General features: G+C 35.3%; 1 protein-coding gene across 1 annotated transcript in view; it reads left to right on the plus strand.

Moving 5' to 3' along the window:
- Positions 1-13990, plus strand: part of LOC138322026 (cubilin-like) — a 157923-nt gene that overhangs the window by 10424 nt on the left and 133509 nt on the right. The window contains exon 6 of the mRNA XM_069266083.1: positions 3420-3535. Coding sequence (XP_069122184.1) covers positions 3420-3535 — 116 coding nt within the window. The remainder of the gene's footprint in view (positions 1-3419; positions 3536-13990) is intronic.

The raw sequence follows: 13990 nt of genomic DNA on the forward strand, positions 1-13990 counted from the left end.
CCATTATCCCACCATGTCTGTCTCCCACCACATCAGTCTCCCACCACATCTGTCTCCCACCATGTCTGTCTTACACCGTGTCTGTCTCCTACCATGTCTGTCTCCCACCATTATCCCACCACATCTGTCTCCCACCACAGCAGTCTCCTACCATGTCTGTCTCACACCATGTCTGTCTCACACCATTATCCGACCACATCTGTCTCCCACCATGTCTGTCTCCCACCACATCTGTCCCTCACCATGTCTGTCCCTCACCATTATCCCACCATGTCTGTCTCCCACCATTATCCCACCATGTCTGTCTCCCACCATGTCTGTCTCCCACTACATCTGTCTCTCACCATGTCTGTCTCTCACCATTATCCCACCATGTCTGTCTCCCACCATTATCCCACCATGTCTGTCTCCCACCACATCTGCCTCCCACCATATCTGTCTCCCCCATGTCTGTCTCCCACCACATCTGTCTCCCATCATGTCTGTCGACCACCATTATCCCACCACATCTGTCTCCCACAATGTCTGTCTCCCACCACATCTGTCTTTCACCATGTCTGTCCCTCACCATTATCCCACCATTTATGTCTCCCACCATTATCCCACCATATCTGTCTCCCACCACATCTGTCCCCCCATGTCTGTCTCCCATCAAATCTGTCTCTCACCATGTCTGTCAATCACCATTATCCCACCATGCCTGTCTCCGACCATGTCTGTCTCCCACCATGTCTGTCAACCACCATTATCCCACCACATCTGTCTCCCAGCATGTCTGTCAACCACCACATCTGTTTCTCACCATGTCTGTCTCTCACCATTATCCAACCATATCTGTCTCCCAACATGTCTGTCTCCCACCATGTCTATCTCCCACCGTGTCTGTCTCCCACCATTATCCCACCTCATCTGTCTCCCACCGTGTGTGTCTTCCACCACATCTGTCTCCCACCGTGTCTGTCTCCCACCATTATCCCACCATTTTTGTCTCCCACCACATCTATCTCCCACCATATGTTTCTCCCACTATGTCTGTCTCCCATCATGTCTGTCTCCCACCACATTTGTCTCCCACCATGTCTGTCTCCCACCATTATCCCACAACAGCTGTCTCCCACCATGTCTGTCTCCAACCATTATCCCACCACATCTTTCTCCCACCGTGTGTGTCTTCCACCACATCTGTCTCCCACCATATCCTGTCTCCCACCGTGTCTGTCTCTCATCATGTCTGTCTCCCACAATTATCCCACTACATCTGTCTCCTACTACATCTGTCTCCCACCATGCCTGTCTCCGACCATGTCTGTCTCCCACCATGTCTGTCTCCCACCGTGTCTGTTTCTCATCATTCTGTCTCCCACAATTATCCCACAACATCTGTCTCCCACTACATCTGTCTCCCACCATGCGTGTCTCCCACCACATCTGTCTCCCACCATGTCTGTCTCCCACCGTGTCTGTCTCACACCATGTCTGTCTCCCACCATTATCCCACCACAACTGTCTCCCACGATGTCTGTCTTCCACCACATATGTCTCCCCCATGTGTTTCTCCCACCATTATCCCACCACATCTGTCTCCCACCGTGTATGTCTCCCACCACATCTGTCTCCCATCAGATCTGTCTCCCATCACATCTGTCTCCCACCATGTCTGTCTCCCACCATGTCTGTCTCCCATCGTGTCTGTCTTCAACCATTATCCCACTATGTCTGTCTCCCACCATGTCAGTCTCCCACCATTATCCCACCACATCTGTCTCCCACCATGTCTGTCTCCCACCATGTCTGTCTCCCACCATGTCTGTCTCCCACCATAATCCCACCATGTCTGTCTCCCACCTTGTCTGTCTCTTCTTTTGTCTCTCTTTTGTCTCTCTTTTGTCTATCTAGTAAGCAGCTGTCTCTGAATTATTGATAATTGGTCTTATACAATTATGGATTATTGATGTCATTGTTCTAATAAAATTCCATGTAGAATATATCGATTACTTATATGATTGTTCTGGTAAATGATGTCATTGTTTTAATTAAATTACACGTAGGATACCTGGATTATTGTTTTGATAAAATTACATGTACGATATCTGGTGTAGAATATCTGCAATAATGATCCCATTTTTAGTCCCCTGCCGGTGAAACCGGAGGGGACTATACTCTGTCTGTTTGTCTGTCTGTCTGTCTGTGTCTGGTTGGTTTGTTTGACCATCCGTATTTCGTTTCCAGACGTTAACTTGAGAAAAAAATCTCACACAATAGAAGCATGTTGGAAAACTCAGCTCTGTATTGAATTTGGGGTCAAAAGGTCAACTACAAAGGTCACTAATACCAAAAATACATTGTTCGAAAAATCTTCATTTCCAGACGATAACTTGAGAAAACATTAACGGATTCTGGTCAAATTTCACACAAGTGTAGCATATGAGAAAATACAGCTTGGGAATGGATTTGGGATCAAACATTCAACTACATTGGTCACTGCTACAAAAACATTGATTGTTTCACAAAATATCATGTTCCATGTGAAAATATCAATGTATTTTGATCAAGCTGTAGACAAGGATAGGGTATGGGAATATACAGTTTTGGATTGAATTTGGGGTCAAAAGGTCAACTACAAAGGTCACTGTTACTAATAATAGATTGTTTAAACTTTTTTTCATTTCCTGACGACGATATCTTTAGAAACAAAAATCAAGGAATTTTATTCAAGCTTAACACAATGGTAGCATATGACAACATACAGCTTGGGATTGAATTTGGGGTCAAAAAGTCAACTACAAAGGTCACTGTTTCTAAAAATAGATTGTAGCACAAAATATTTGTTTCCAGACAGTAACTTGAGTAACTTTTACGGATTTTGATCAAATTTCACACAATCGTAGCATATGAGAAACTACAGGTTGGGAATGAATTTGGGTCAACATGTCAACTACATAGGATTACTGTTACTGAAAATAGATTGTATCACAAATTTTAATGTCCGAATGATTCACTGTTACTAAAAACAGTTTGCTTCACAAATCTTCGTTTCCGGACATTTTTTTCCAAATCTCATACAATGATAGCATAACTAAGCAATGATACCAGGCCATAGATTAGAAACATGTAATTGATGGAAGGGGACGTATGTTGCTTGCAAAACTTACTGTAAGCTTGTGCTAAGTAAATTACATGTAGAATATCTGAAATAATAATGTGATTGTTCTGATAAAATTACATGTAGAATGTCTGGAATAATGATGTCATTACTCACTTGTAACCTGTTTTAATGACGTTGTTCTATGTTTCTTTTATTGTAATATGCTAAACTAAGTGTTATCAGGAATAGCATAGGTGCCATCATTTGATGTTCCAAAGCCATACCAGAAACTATAACCATTTTCAACCTTTATCGATAATATCAATTTTTATAGCCTGTGGTGGACGTCTGACTGGTGAAACAGGAACCCTTACCTACCCAGCAACACCCGGGGCGACTTATCCACACGGTCTGAGTTGTGCCTACCGAATTGTCTCCACACCTGGCATGGTATGTATAGTAACCTGATACTATCCAATACCTAATTAATTAACTTCCGCTTACAGTCTAAAGTATATAGAGATCACCGAAAGTATGTAGTATGTAAAGATCACCAAAGGTTTATAAAGATCACCAGAAATATATAAAGATCGCCAAAAGTATATAAAGATCAGCAAAAGTATAGTATATAAAGATACCAGAAATATATAAAGATCGCCAAAAGTATATAAAGATCAGCAAAAGTATAGTATATAAAGATACCAGAAATATACAAAGATCGCCAAAAGTATATAAAGATCACCAAAAGTTTATATAAAGATCACCAAAAGTATACATAAAAATCACCAAAAGTATATATAAAGATACCAAAAGTAGATAAAGATACCAAAAAGTATATATAAAGATACCAAAAGTATATATAAAGATACCAAAAAGTATATATAGGATTTTGTTTACCATAACTGCATGGTAACATTGAACTTTGAACTTGCGTATGAAAATGTACTGTGCGACGTAAAAGGACTACTTTTAAAAAAAAAGAAACACATGGCTTTGTTTACATTTTGACGCAACATTACGTGTATATTGTTGTTTTTCATAGAATTTTGGAAAAATCTAAACAATATATACATGTTTTATATTTATATATGATTCAAACAATTGTTAAATTAACAATTGTATAAAGAAATGGAAAAATATCCCGACCGGGCCGACGTGCTTTCATTTTTGTTAAAAATGATGGGTGTCAAATGTAAACATTACCTCTGTGTCTATGTTCGTCCTACGATCGAGTCTTTGGGGTGGACGGGCGTGAGACCCTCTGATAGAGGTCAGTTATAAACATATCCTCTTGTCTTTGTTCTTTGAGAATTTAATCTTGTGTATTATAAAAGTAAACTAAACAATATATACATGTTTTGTATTTATATATGATTCAAACAATTGTTAAATTAACAATTGTATAAAGAAATGGAAAAATATCCCGACCGGGCCGACGTGCTTTCATTTTTGTTAAAAATGATGGGTGTCAAATGTAAACATTACCTCTGTGTCTATGTTCGTCCTACGATCGAGTCTTTGGGGTGGACGGGCGTGAGACCCTCTGATAGAGGTCAGTTATAAACATATCCTCTTGTCTTTGTTCTTTGAGAATTTAATCATGTGTATTATAAAACATGCACCGCTAGTAATCCACGTGTTGACAATTACGCGTCACCACAAATACATTGTATCCATCGAACATGGAAGTGAAGTTGTTCCATAGATGGCGATGGATCTAAGCGTATATTACATAATCACATGGCTCCGAAGGATGTAATATCGTCAAGTCAGACGACAATCTCAAACAAATTTAGCTACTTGAACACTGGTGTTTTGACAACTTCGGAAAACTCCAGTGTGTAAGCGTGCGTCAGCCTCGCCTCGCTGCACAATAACGGTCACCGAGTTCACACATGTGGCCGTGAACAAATACTTTATGTTATTACGCTATATATGAACTTATAGCAAAATTGAATACCTATTTAAAGTTCTGATCTGATTAAATAGAATTATCTCTGAAATTTACTTTGTTTGTCATGTTTATTTTACACTAAAATATTGCACTTTTTTGTCGTCGCGGATGAATAATTCTACTTTACGTGAAGCGTCATCATTCGCTGTTCAATTGAGTAAGCTCCTCCCACTTTTGACCGACTTTTATTGAATAATTACGCCCCATAGAATATATTCTTAGAGGAATTGCTCCATACAAGCATGGTTAACATAAAAACGAAATCCAATCCCTACATAAAGATCACCAAAAGTATATAAAGATCACAAAAAGTATATATAAAGATACCAAAAGTATATAAAGTTCACCAAAAGTAAATATAAAGATCACCAAAAGTAGATAAAGATACCAAGTATATATATAAAGATACCAAAAGTATATAAAGGTCACCATAAGTATATAAAGATCACCATAAGTATATATAAAGATCACAAAAAGAATATATAAAGATCACCAAAAGTTTATATAAAGATCACCAAAAGTATATATATAGATTATAATACGTATGTAAAGATCACCAAAGGTAAATATAAAAATCACCAAAAGTATATATAAAGATACCAAAACGTATATATAAAGATACCAAAAGTATATAAAGATCGCCAAAAGTATATAAATATCACAAAAAGTATATATAAAGATCACCAAAAGTAAATATAAAGATCACCAAAAGTATATATAAAGATCATCTTAAGTATATAAAGATCACCAAAAGTAAATATAAAGATCACCAAAAGTATATAAAGATCACCAAAAGTATATAAAGATCACAAAAAGTATATATAAAGATCACCAAAAGTTTATATAAAGATCACCAAAAGTATAGAAAGATCACCAAAAGTATATAATGATACCAAACATATATATAAAGATCACCAGAAGTATATAAAGATCACCAAAAGTATATAAAGGTCACCGAAAGAATATAAAGATCACCAAAAGTATATAAAGATCACCAAAGGTATATATAAAGATACCAAAAGTGTATATAAAGATACCAAAAGTATATAAAGATACCAAAAGTATATAAAGATCACAAAAAGTATATATAAAGATACCAAAAGTATATAAAGATGCCAAAAGTATATAAAGATCATCATAAGTATACAAAGATCAGCAAAGGTAAATATAAAGACCACAAAAAGTAGATAAAGATACCAAACATATATATAAAGATCACCAGGAGAATATAAAGATCACCAAAAGTATATAAAGATCACCGAAAGAATACAAAGATCACCAAAAGTATATAAAGATCACCAAAGGTATATATAAAGATACCAAAAGTATATATAAAGATACCAAAAGTATATAAAGATCACCATAAGTATATAAAGATCACCAAAAATAAATATAAATATCACAAAAAGTATATATAAAGATACCAAAAGTATATAAAGATCATCAAAAGTATATAAAGATCACCGAAAGTATCTATAAAGATACCAAAAAGTATCTATAAAGATACCAAAAGTATATAAAGATCACCAAAAGTATATATAAAGATCACAAAAAGTATATATAAAGATTATCTTAAGTATATAAAGATCACCAAAAGTATATAAAGATCACATACAAAAGTATATTATAAAAATACCGAAAGTATATAAAGATACTAAGTATAGATATAAAGATCACCAAAAGTATATTATAAAAATACCGAAAGTATATAAAGATATCAAAAGTAAATATAAAGATCACCAAAAGTATATAAAGATCACCAAAAGTATATGAAGATCACCAAAAGTATATAAAGATCACATACAGGACCAAGAACAAATGGGCGTTATAGACAAATTATTTTATATACATGTCAAATGCTGTTGAAATTACTATTTGGGACTGTAAAAAGGTGGTCTGTTTAAGCATATGGTCTTTACACAGAGTTGGTTACTGAAGCAGGTTTTACTGTACTTCTAGCATATATCCTGGCATATAACTCATGCCAGCGTTATCTCAATCAAATATTCAGGTTTTTTTGTATTACTATAAACAAACCTCTTTTTATATGCTCTCAAATTTTACATATTTCGCGGAAAATCAGGATTTCGATAAAAACATGTGTTGTAGAAAACTGTAACTACAAGGCAATATATGTAAATTGTATGTGTAAATCACAAAAATGAATCGCTGTGGAAATGTTCATAGATATAAAAATTGAGGAAATGAAGTCGCCGCATCTTCAAAAAAGTTGTTGTTAATGTTTGATTAATATCTACTAGGAGCAGAAAATACATTTGTTCAGACTCTCACAACAAGACCACTTTGTCACTGAGAATGGGCCGCCACCGACACAAAATCCCACCATCAAAGTTATGATGTTCAAATGTGACTTCTATCCCTGTGTGAAGACATTGAATAATATGTGCTGTATGCTACAGAAATGTCCAAATGAGGCTCACACTTGGGTCCCTGAAAACTGACATATAAACAGAGCTACCTAGTCAGCAATGCTTTCTTGCTAAGTTTCTGAGTTCAGTATATTCTCTTTAAATGTGGTAGACTACGATGTTTGACTTTTTAAAAGGTCGTCTTACTCGAAGGGTCAGGAGGACCTGTAATCAGCATGTTCCGTCCGTCGTTGTCCACCGTGCGCTGTGCACCTTGCGTCGTGCACCGTGCGCCGTGCGTAAAACTTTTCATTCAAACGGCTTCTTCTGTTTAACCTAAATTTCAGTGGACAGGCAAAACGACATCGGTGATATCTGACTGCATTTTCCACGTTCATAGTGAAATAAAGGTATGTTAATATATTATTTCGTGTTTGAAGTTGTGTTTTCCATGTCGAAAATTTATTTAAGAATATATTGGTATTAAATATGTACATATTTATCAATGTTTGACGGAATACGGGCGACTTTTGTAGAGGCAGGTGTACCTCTTCCAAGCGAGCCGTTGGTTCCCTTGTCCTTTTATATAGTATATAGTACACATGTATACACAGCAGACTTTCTCACAACCTACGTTACAAGTCCCTGTGATTACATGTACAGGTCTCATCGGTACAGACCCAAATAGGTGCCTTAACCAAATCGGTTTCATGTTTGGAAACCTTTGCCGACAACAACAACTCAGCTATCAGTGAGCTACACGAAAAAACTCTCCCTAATCTAGAATCAAAATTAACAGAAAAAATAACTGAAGAGGAAAATAGCAGGATAAAACTTGATATGTGGACCCGTAAGTGGAACCTAGTCATTAGAGGGGTACCGGGACCCCTGAAGGAAGTACCGCAAGCTACGGAGAAGATCGTACGCAAATTTCTAGTTGACTCGCTTGGTTATACTCGCGAAAGTGCTAACCAATTACTGTTAACGGCCGTTCATCGACTTCCTGGAGGATCGGACGGTAAGAATAACATCATCATAAGACTCAGCAGTCTATTCGACCGTGACGAAATACTTGAGGCAGCCTACAAACTTCCCCGTGGAAGTGGCATCAGTGTAGTCCCCGATGTCCCCCCCCGTCCGTCAGTAAACGTCGAGCTGAGCACCTGAAGTCCAGACGAGAAATGCCAGTACATGAACGGTCCAAATACAAGCTAGTGTACATGAAGGAATTCCCCTTTGTTGACATGATAAACAAACGACAATAAAATATAAATAATTAGTTGAAAAATGATAGAAATCGTTTTATTGTTGAAATGCTTTAATCCGAAATATATACATTTGTACAAAATATTTCCGAAAACGAATTCTGAAAAAATACATTAATTTTGATTAAGTTTAATTTCAATAAGAAATGTATGCATATTGGTAATCCAGTAAACACTGCGATTTATCCTAATTATTACTGACTTCGTATGTATAGGTAAAGACATGTTGTAATAAAATACATATCCATACCCATGATGGGAAGAATATAATACATATAAATATGATGAAGTGGAAGAAAACTTTAAGTAAAATCCACAATATCTGGTCATATACATTTTTTTTTCATTTAAAATCCCATCTACACACGTATATATATATGCTTGTGCAAATAACGAATATATGTACATTGTATATGAAGTGAATATTATGTGACGATGTAAGTAGAATTTACATTGAAAATGGTTTTATTCCCTTTCCGCATGTGTTCTGATCGTATATCACCGATATATAAATATGGACACGCGCGCGCACACACACATGCAGGGAATGTTTTTGTCGTATTCTTGTAGGCCTTTGGGTGTCAATGATATCGAATAGTCACGTGCACCTCTACAGCTAAATGTATTAGTAACACATACGAAATGGGACTAAAAACCAGATTAACAACCTTATATGGTAATATAATATGGGATGTACACTAGTGTTTGAATTAGTGTTTATGCAATATGTACATGTTTGAGTGCGTTGTACTATGAATAAATATCTATTAATTCATTTAAAAGTCCGCCTTCACATGTATTTATATAAACTTATACAAAATAATGAACATAATATGTATTGTTATGTGACTGTATAGGCGTAGTTCGGTTTGAAAAAGGTTTATTCACTGATGACTTTTCCGCATGTGTTCCGATCGTAATCTCTGAATACATATGTGGACACGCGCGCGAGTACACATAAATGCGATGGATGTTTTATGTATTATTTTGTAAGCCTATGTGTGCCAATGTCGATGAGATCGTATGGTCACGTGCACTCTTACAGGTAAATTTAGTAGTAACACGTGCGGAATAGGACTAAAATGATCGGCGTGGCTCAAATTTACACTCCTGTATGGTCACATATTCCGGAATGTGCATTGGTTTTTGTATAAGTATATCTGTACGGAATGTAGTTGTATTTTATTTGGAAATATGGATGAAATTGTAACATACAAAACAATTGTACATTACATCCTAACCCCTTTTCTCAAGGCTCGTTGCATGTATACATACACTGAATAGTAAGACTACTGTGTAGTTGGCAAATACTATTCCAAATCATTTTTCTTACTCGTGTTTATTTTCATATTATATCACGATTGTTTTTCGGTCTTTATTTTTTATTTCATTTTTTTATTATTTTCTTTTCTATCACTACCAAGGGAGGTAATTGGTATAACTTGCCAAAGAATATGCTATTCTTTACTCTTCTGTTCAGAATATAAATAAGGTGTGCAGAATATAAAAAAAATATGGATTTAGAATGTCAACAACGGAAGAGTTTGAAGCGTTTTGCTTAATGATTTATTTTCTAATATCTTTTTTGTTAAAATATTTAGCTTCAAATTATCAACATGTATCTCAGAATATGAACAGTCATACATACTATCTAATCCTCAAATATAGCCAAGATAAGTCTCCATATCTTAAGGTTTATGTAATTATCACTCATGTTTTACTTCCTCCACAATTACATCTCTTATTTACTATGATGATTTTTGATAATGGTTGATAAATTATATTGCTCAGATAGGGTAGGAACAGTGATTGACTTTTTATCAGACTGGTTCTCTGGTGTATATCTGTCCTTTTTCAAAAATATCAATTTCCAACTATTCAAATATCAAATTTTATCTATTTGTGGTGATATTCACCCGAATCCCGGTCCACAATACAATACTCAGTTAGAAAACTTATCTTTATGCCACATCAACATTTGCTCTTTACGTAATAAACTTGACACTCTGGAAGCAGAATTCTCAGATTATGATATACTCTGTATATCTGAAACACATTTGCATGATTCTATACCTGATTGTAATATTTCCTTGGAAAGTTTTGACAATATGTTTAGGAAAGATCGCGATAATAATGGGGGTGGTGTGCTTATTTATGCTAAAAATAACATTAACATTAAACGCAGACCGGACCTTGAGTCGAACAATCTCTAACTCATTTGGACTGAAATATCTACTAATAACAAGTCTATTCTAATTGGATGTATCTATAGGCCCCCTAACTCATTAGTGAATTATTGGGATATTCTTGACGATAATCTCAACAATGTAGTTGATTTACAAAGAGACGTTATACTAGTGGGCGATATAAATCAAGATATGATTAATCTCAATCCAAATTCTCACTTTCATAGAATTCTATTAAAATATGGATTAGAAAATACCGTCTCGGAACCCACTAGAATTACTTCTTTGTCTTCAAAATTAATAGATGTTATCATAACTAATAATACTAATCTTGTTTCTAATACCTTAGTGCATAGTCCGTCCTGTAGTGATCACTATCCAATAACTTCGGAGCTAAATTTCAAATCTCTGAAGAAGCATGCTTTAAAAAAAACTCTTTTATACTTTAATAACACAGACTATGATGGGTCTTACAACTTTCTTAATTCTATCGATTGGAATGAACGCTTACAAGGTGATGTTAATAACATGAATGATATTCTCACTGATACAATTCTTTCAGCTATTGACCAATATGTTCCCAAAAAAACTGTAACTATTAGGCCCAATGATAAAATTTGGATGACGAAAGCATTAGCGTAAAAATACGACAGAGAAATCGTCAGCATTCTAAAGCTAAATTAACCAATACCCCTGCCTCTTGGAACAAGTTTAGAACCATTCGAAACCAAGTAATTTCTTCTATCCGAGAGGCAAAAGAAAAGTACCTTTGTAAACTCCAATCATCCTTAGTTGATAAGTCTATCCCTCCTGGTAAATGGTGGCGTATCGCCAAATCAGTTATGAATTTAAAATCAAAAAATGAAACTGATGCCCCATTGGTCGTAAATGGGGAGTTAAAATTACATCCTATTGATAAAGCTGAATCTTTTAACGATTATTATACTTCTTTATTTTCAGAGAATAATATCATTTCCAAAAATCAATCTGGGTTTTTACCTAAAGATTCAACTACTTTTCAATTATTGAATATATATGATACAATTGTTAAACATATGGATAAGGGTAAAGAAGTAAGAATGGTTTTCTGTGATATTAGTAAAGCATTTGACCGCGTTTGTCATGATGGTCTTATATATAAATTAAAAAAATATGGTATTAGCGGAAACATGATTAAGTGGTTTTCATCGTACTTAGGTAATAGGATGCAGAGAATGGTCGTTGATGGGTTCAGATCTTCTTGGAAAGCCATTCAGGCAGGTGGACCACAAGGTTCAGTGTTAGGTCCCTATCTCTTTCTTTTATACATAAATGATATTAGTGAAAATTTAAATTCTAACGTAAAACTATTTGCTGATGACACATCATTATATACACTTATAGAGGGAGACGGACATGAATCTGCAAATATCTTAAATTCTGATCTTAGAAAAATCACTTTGTGGGCAAACGCTTGGGGAATTGCTTTTAATCCAGATAAAACAGTAGCTCTTCTATTTTCAAGGCGGACTGACTCCCAGGCTTTACATCCTGACCTAGTCTTTAATAACCGTACAATAGTGAATGTAACTAACCACAAACATCTTGGTCTCTTCTTTAATTCTATGGCTAATTGGTCGAATCAGGTCAATTTCATTTATGAAAAACCATATAAAAAGATAAATATAGTCAGAATGTTAAAATACAAAATAGATAGAAAGTCTTTAACAACTATATATACTTCTTTTATCCGACCTATTCTTGAATATGCTAGTATCGTGTGGTCAAATTGTACCCAGGCAGAATGTTACCTCTTGGAGTCAATCCAGCTTGAAGCAATACGTATAATTACAGGTTTAAGAAAGGGGACTAGTCATAATATATTATATAATGAAATTGGTATTGTACCTCTCATTAAGAGAAGACATCTTCATCAAAATATCACTTTTTATAATATCTTCAACAACAATAACTGTCCCAACCATATAAAAGACCGACTACAACCATTCATTAACACCAGTACTGCCTATACTTTTCGCCATACTAGATTGTTTAATATTCCAACCTCCAGAACTCAAATATACAATAATAGTTTTTTTCCGTCTTTAATGTCAGAATTGAACTCTCCGTCCTGTCCGTTTCCCTCTATGTCATCCATACGTGCAATAAAAAAGGAATGTTTACAATCTGGTATTACCGATAATTTTCCAATATGTTCGGAAGCATTTAAATATTCTGGCGAGAGGCAAACAAATATTACATTGTGCCAATTAAGAAATTCCACTAGTAATCTAAACTCTGATTTATTTAACTCTCATTTAACCGACAGTCCTGCCTGCCTGTGTGGTTTTCCAATTGAAGATTCCTATCATAATTTCCTTTATTGCCCTCTCTATAATAATCAAAGAACTCGCTTGTGTAATTCTATTCTTGCACTAGATATCAACATTCCTCATTCTATCGACACTTACCTCTATGGATATAATCGCCATTATTTTAATTCAAATGATAAACTATTGAAAATTGTACATGAATACATTAGAGATACCAGACGTTTTGTATGAGATGTCATTGACACTGAGAACATTTAATTCTATTCATTAAGATATCGTGAACATTTATTAAATATGCTTTTCCAACAACGAATGCTATTTTCTCTCCATCAAATACATGAGCAAACGAATTGAGGTTTTGTACAGAAAGTCTTAACTTCTTTTCTACTTCTAAATAAAAATATGAAATAATTTGTTACATCCCGAGAAATGTCCATGCCACTGTGCCCTATATGGAACACACTCACCAAATGTATTGTAAATTACTTCAATAGATATATATTAACATGATTAAATGCTAATTATTGCTCAAATGATGATATTCATTTATTCCTTGTTGGTGGTGGAGCATCTTTAACATATTGTAAAAAAAAATGTGATACTTATCTGACAATAATTTCTTATGCTTTATTTTAAGCTTATGAGATTCTCCTAAATTACTTGTAATTTCTGTTAACGAGATGCTATTTCTATTGATTAAGGGGCCGCGGTGGCCGAGTGGTTAAGATGTCCCGACATATTACCACAAGCCCTCCACCTCTGGGATGCGGGTTCGAATCCCATGTGGGGCAGTTGCCAGGTACTGACCGCTGGTCGGTG

This window comes from Argopecten irradians, chromosome 4 (assembly GCF_041381155.1).
Source record: "Argopecten irradians isolate NY chromosome 4, Ai_NY, whole genome shotgun sequence".
In the NCBI taxonomy this organism is placed as follows: Eukaryota; Metazoa; Mollusca; class Bivalvia; order Pectinida; family Pectinidae; genus Argopecten; species Argopecten irradians.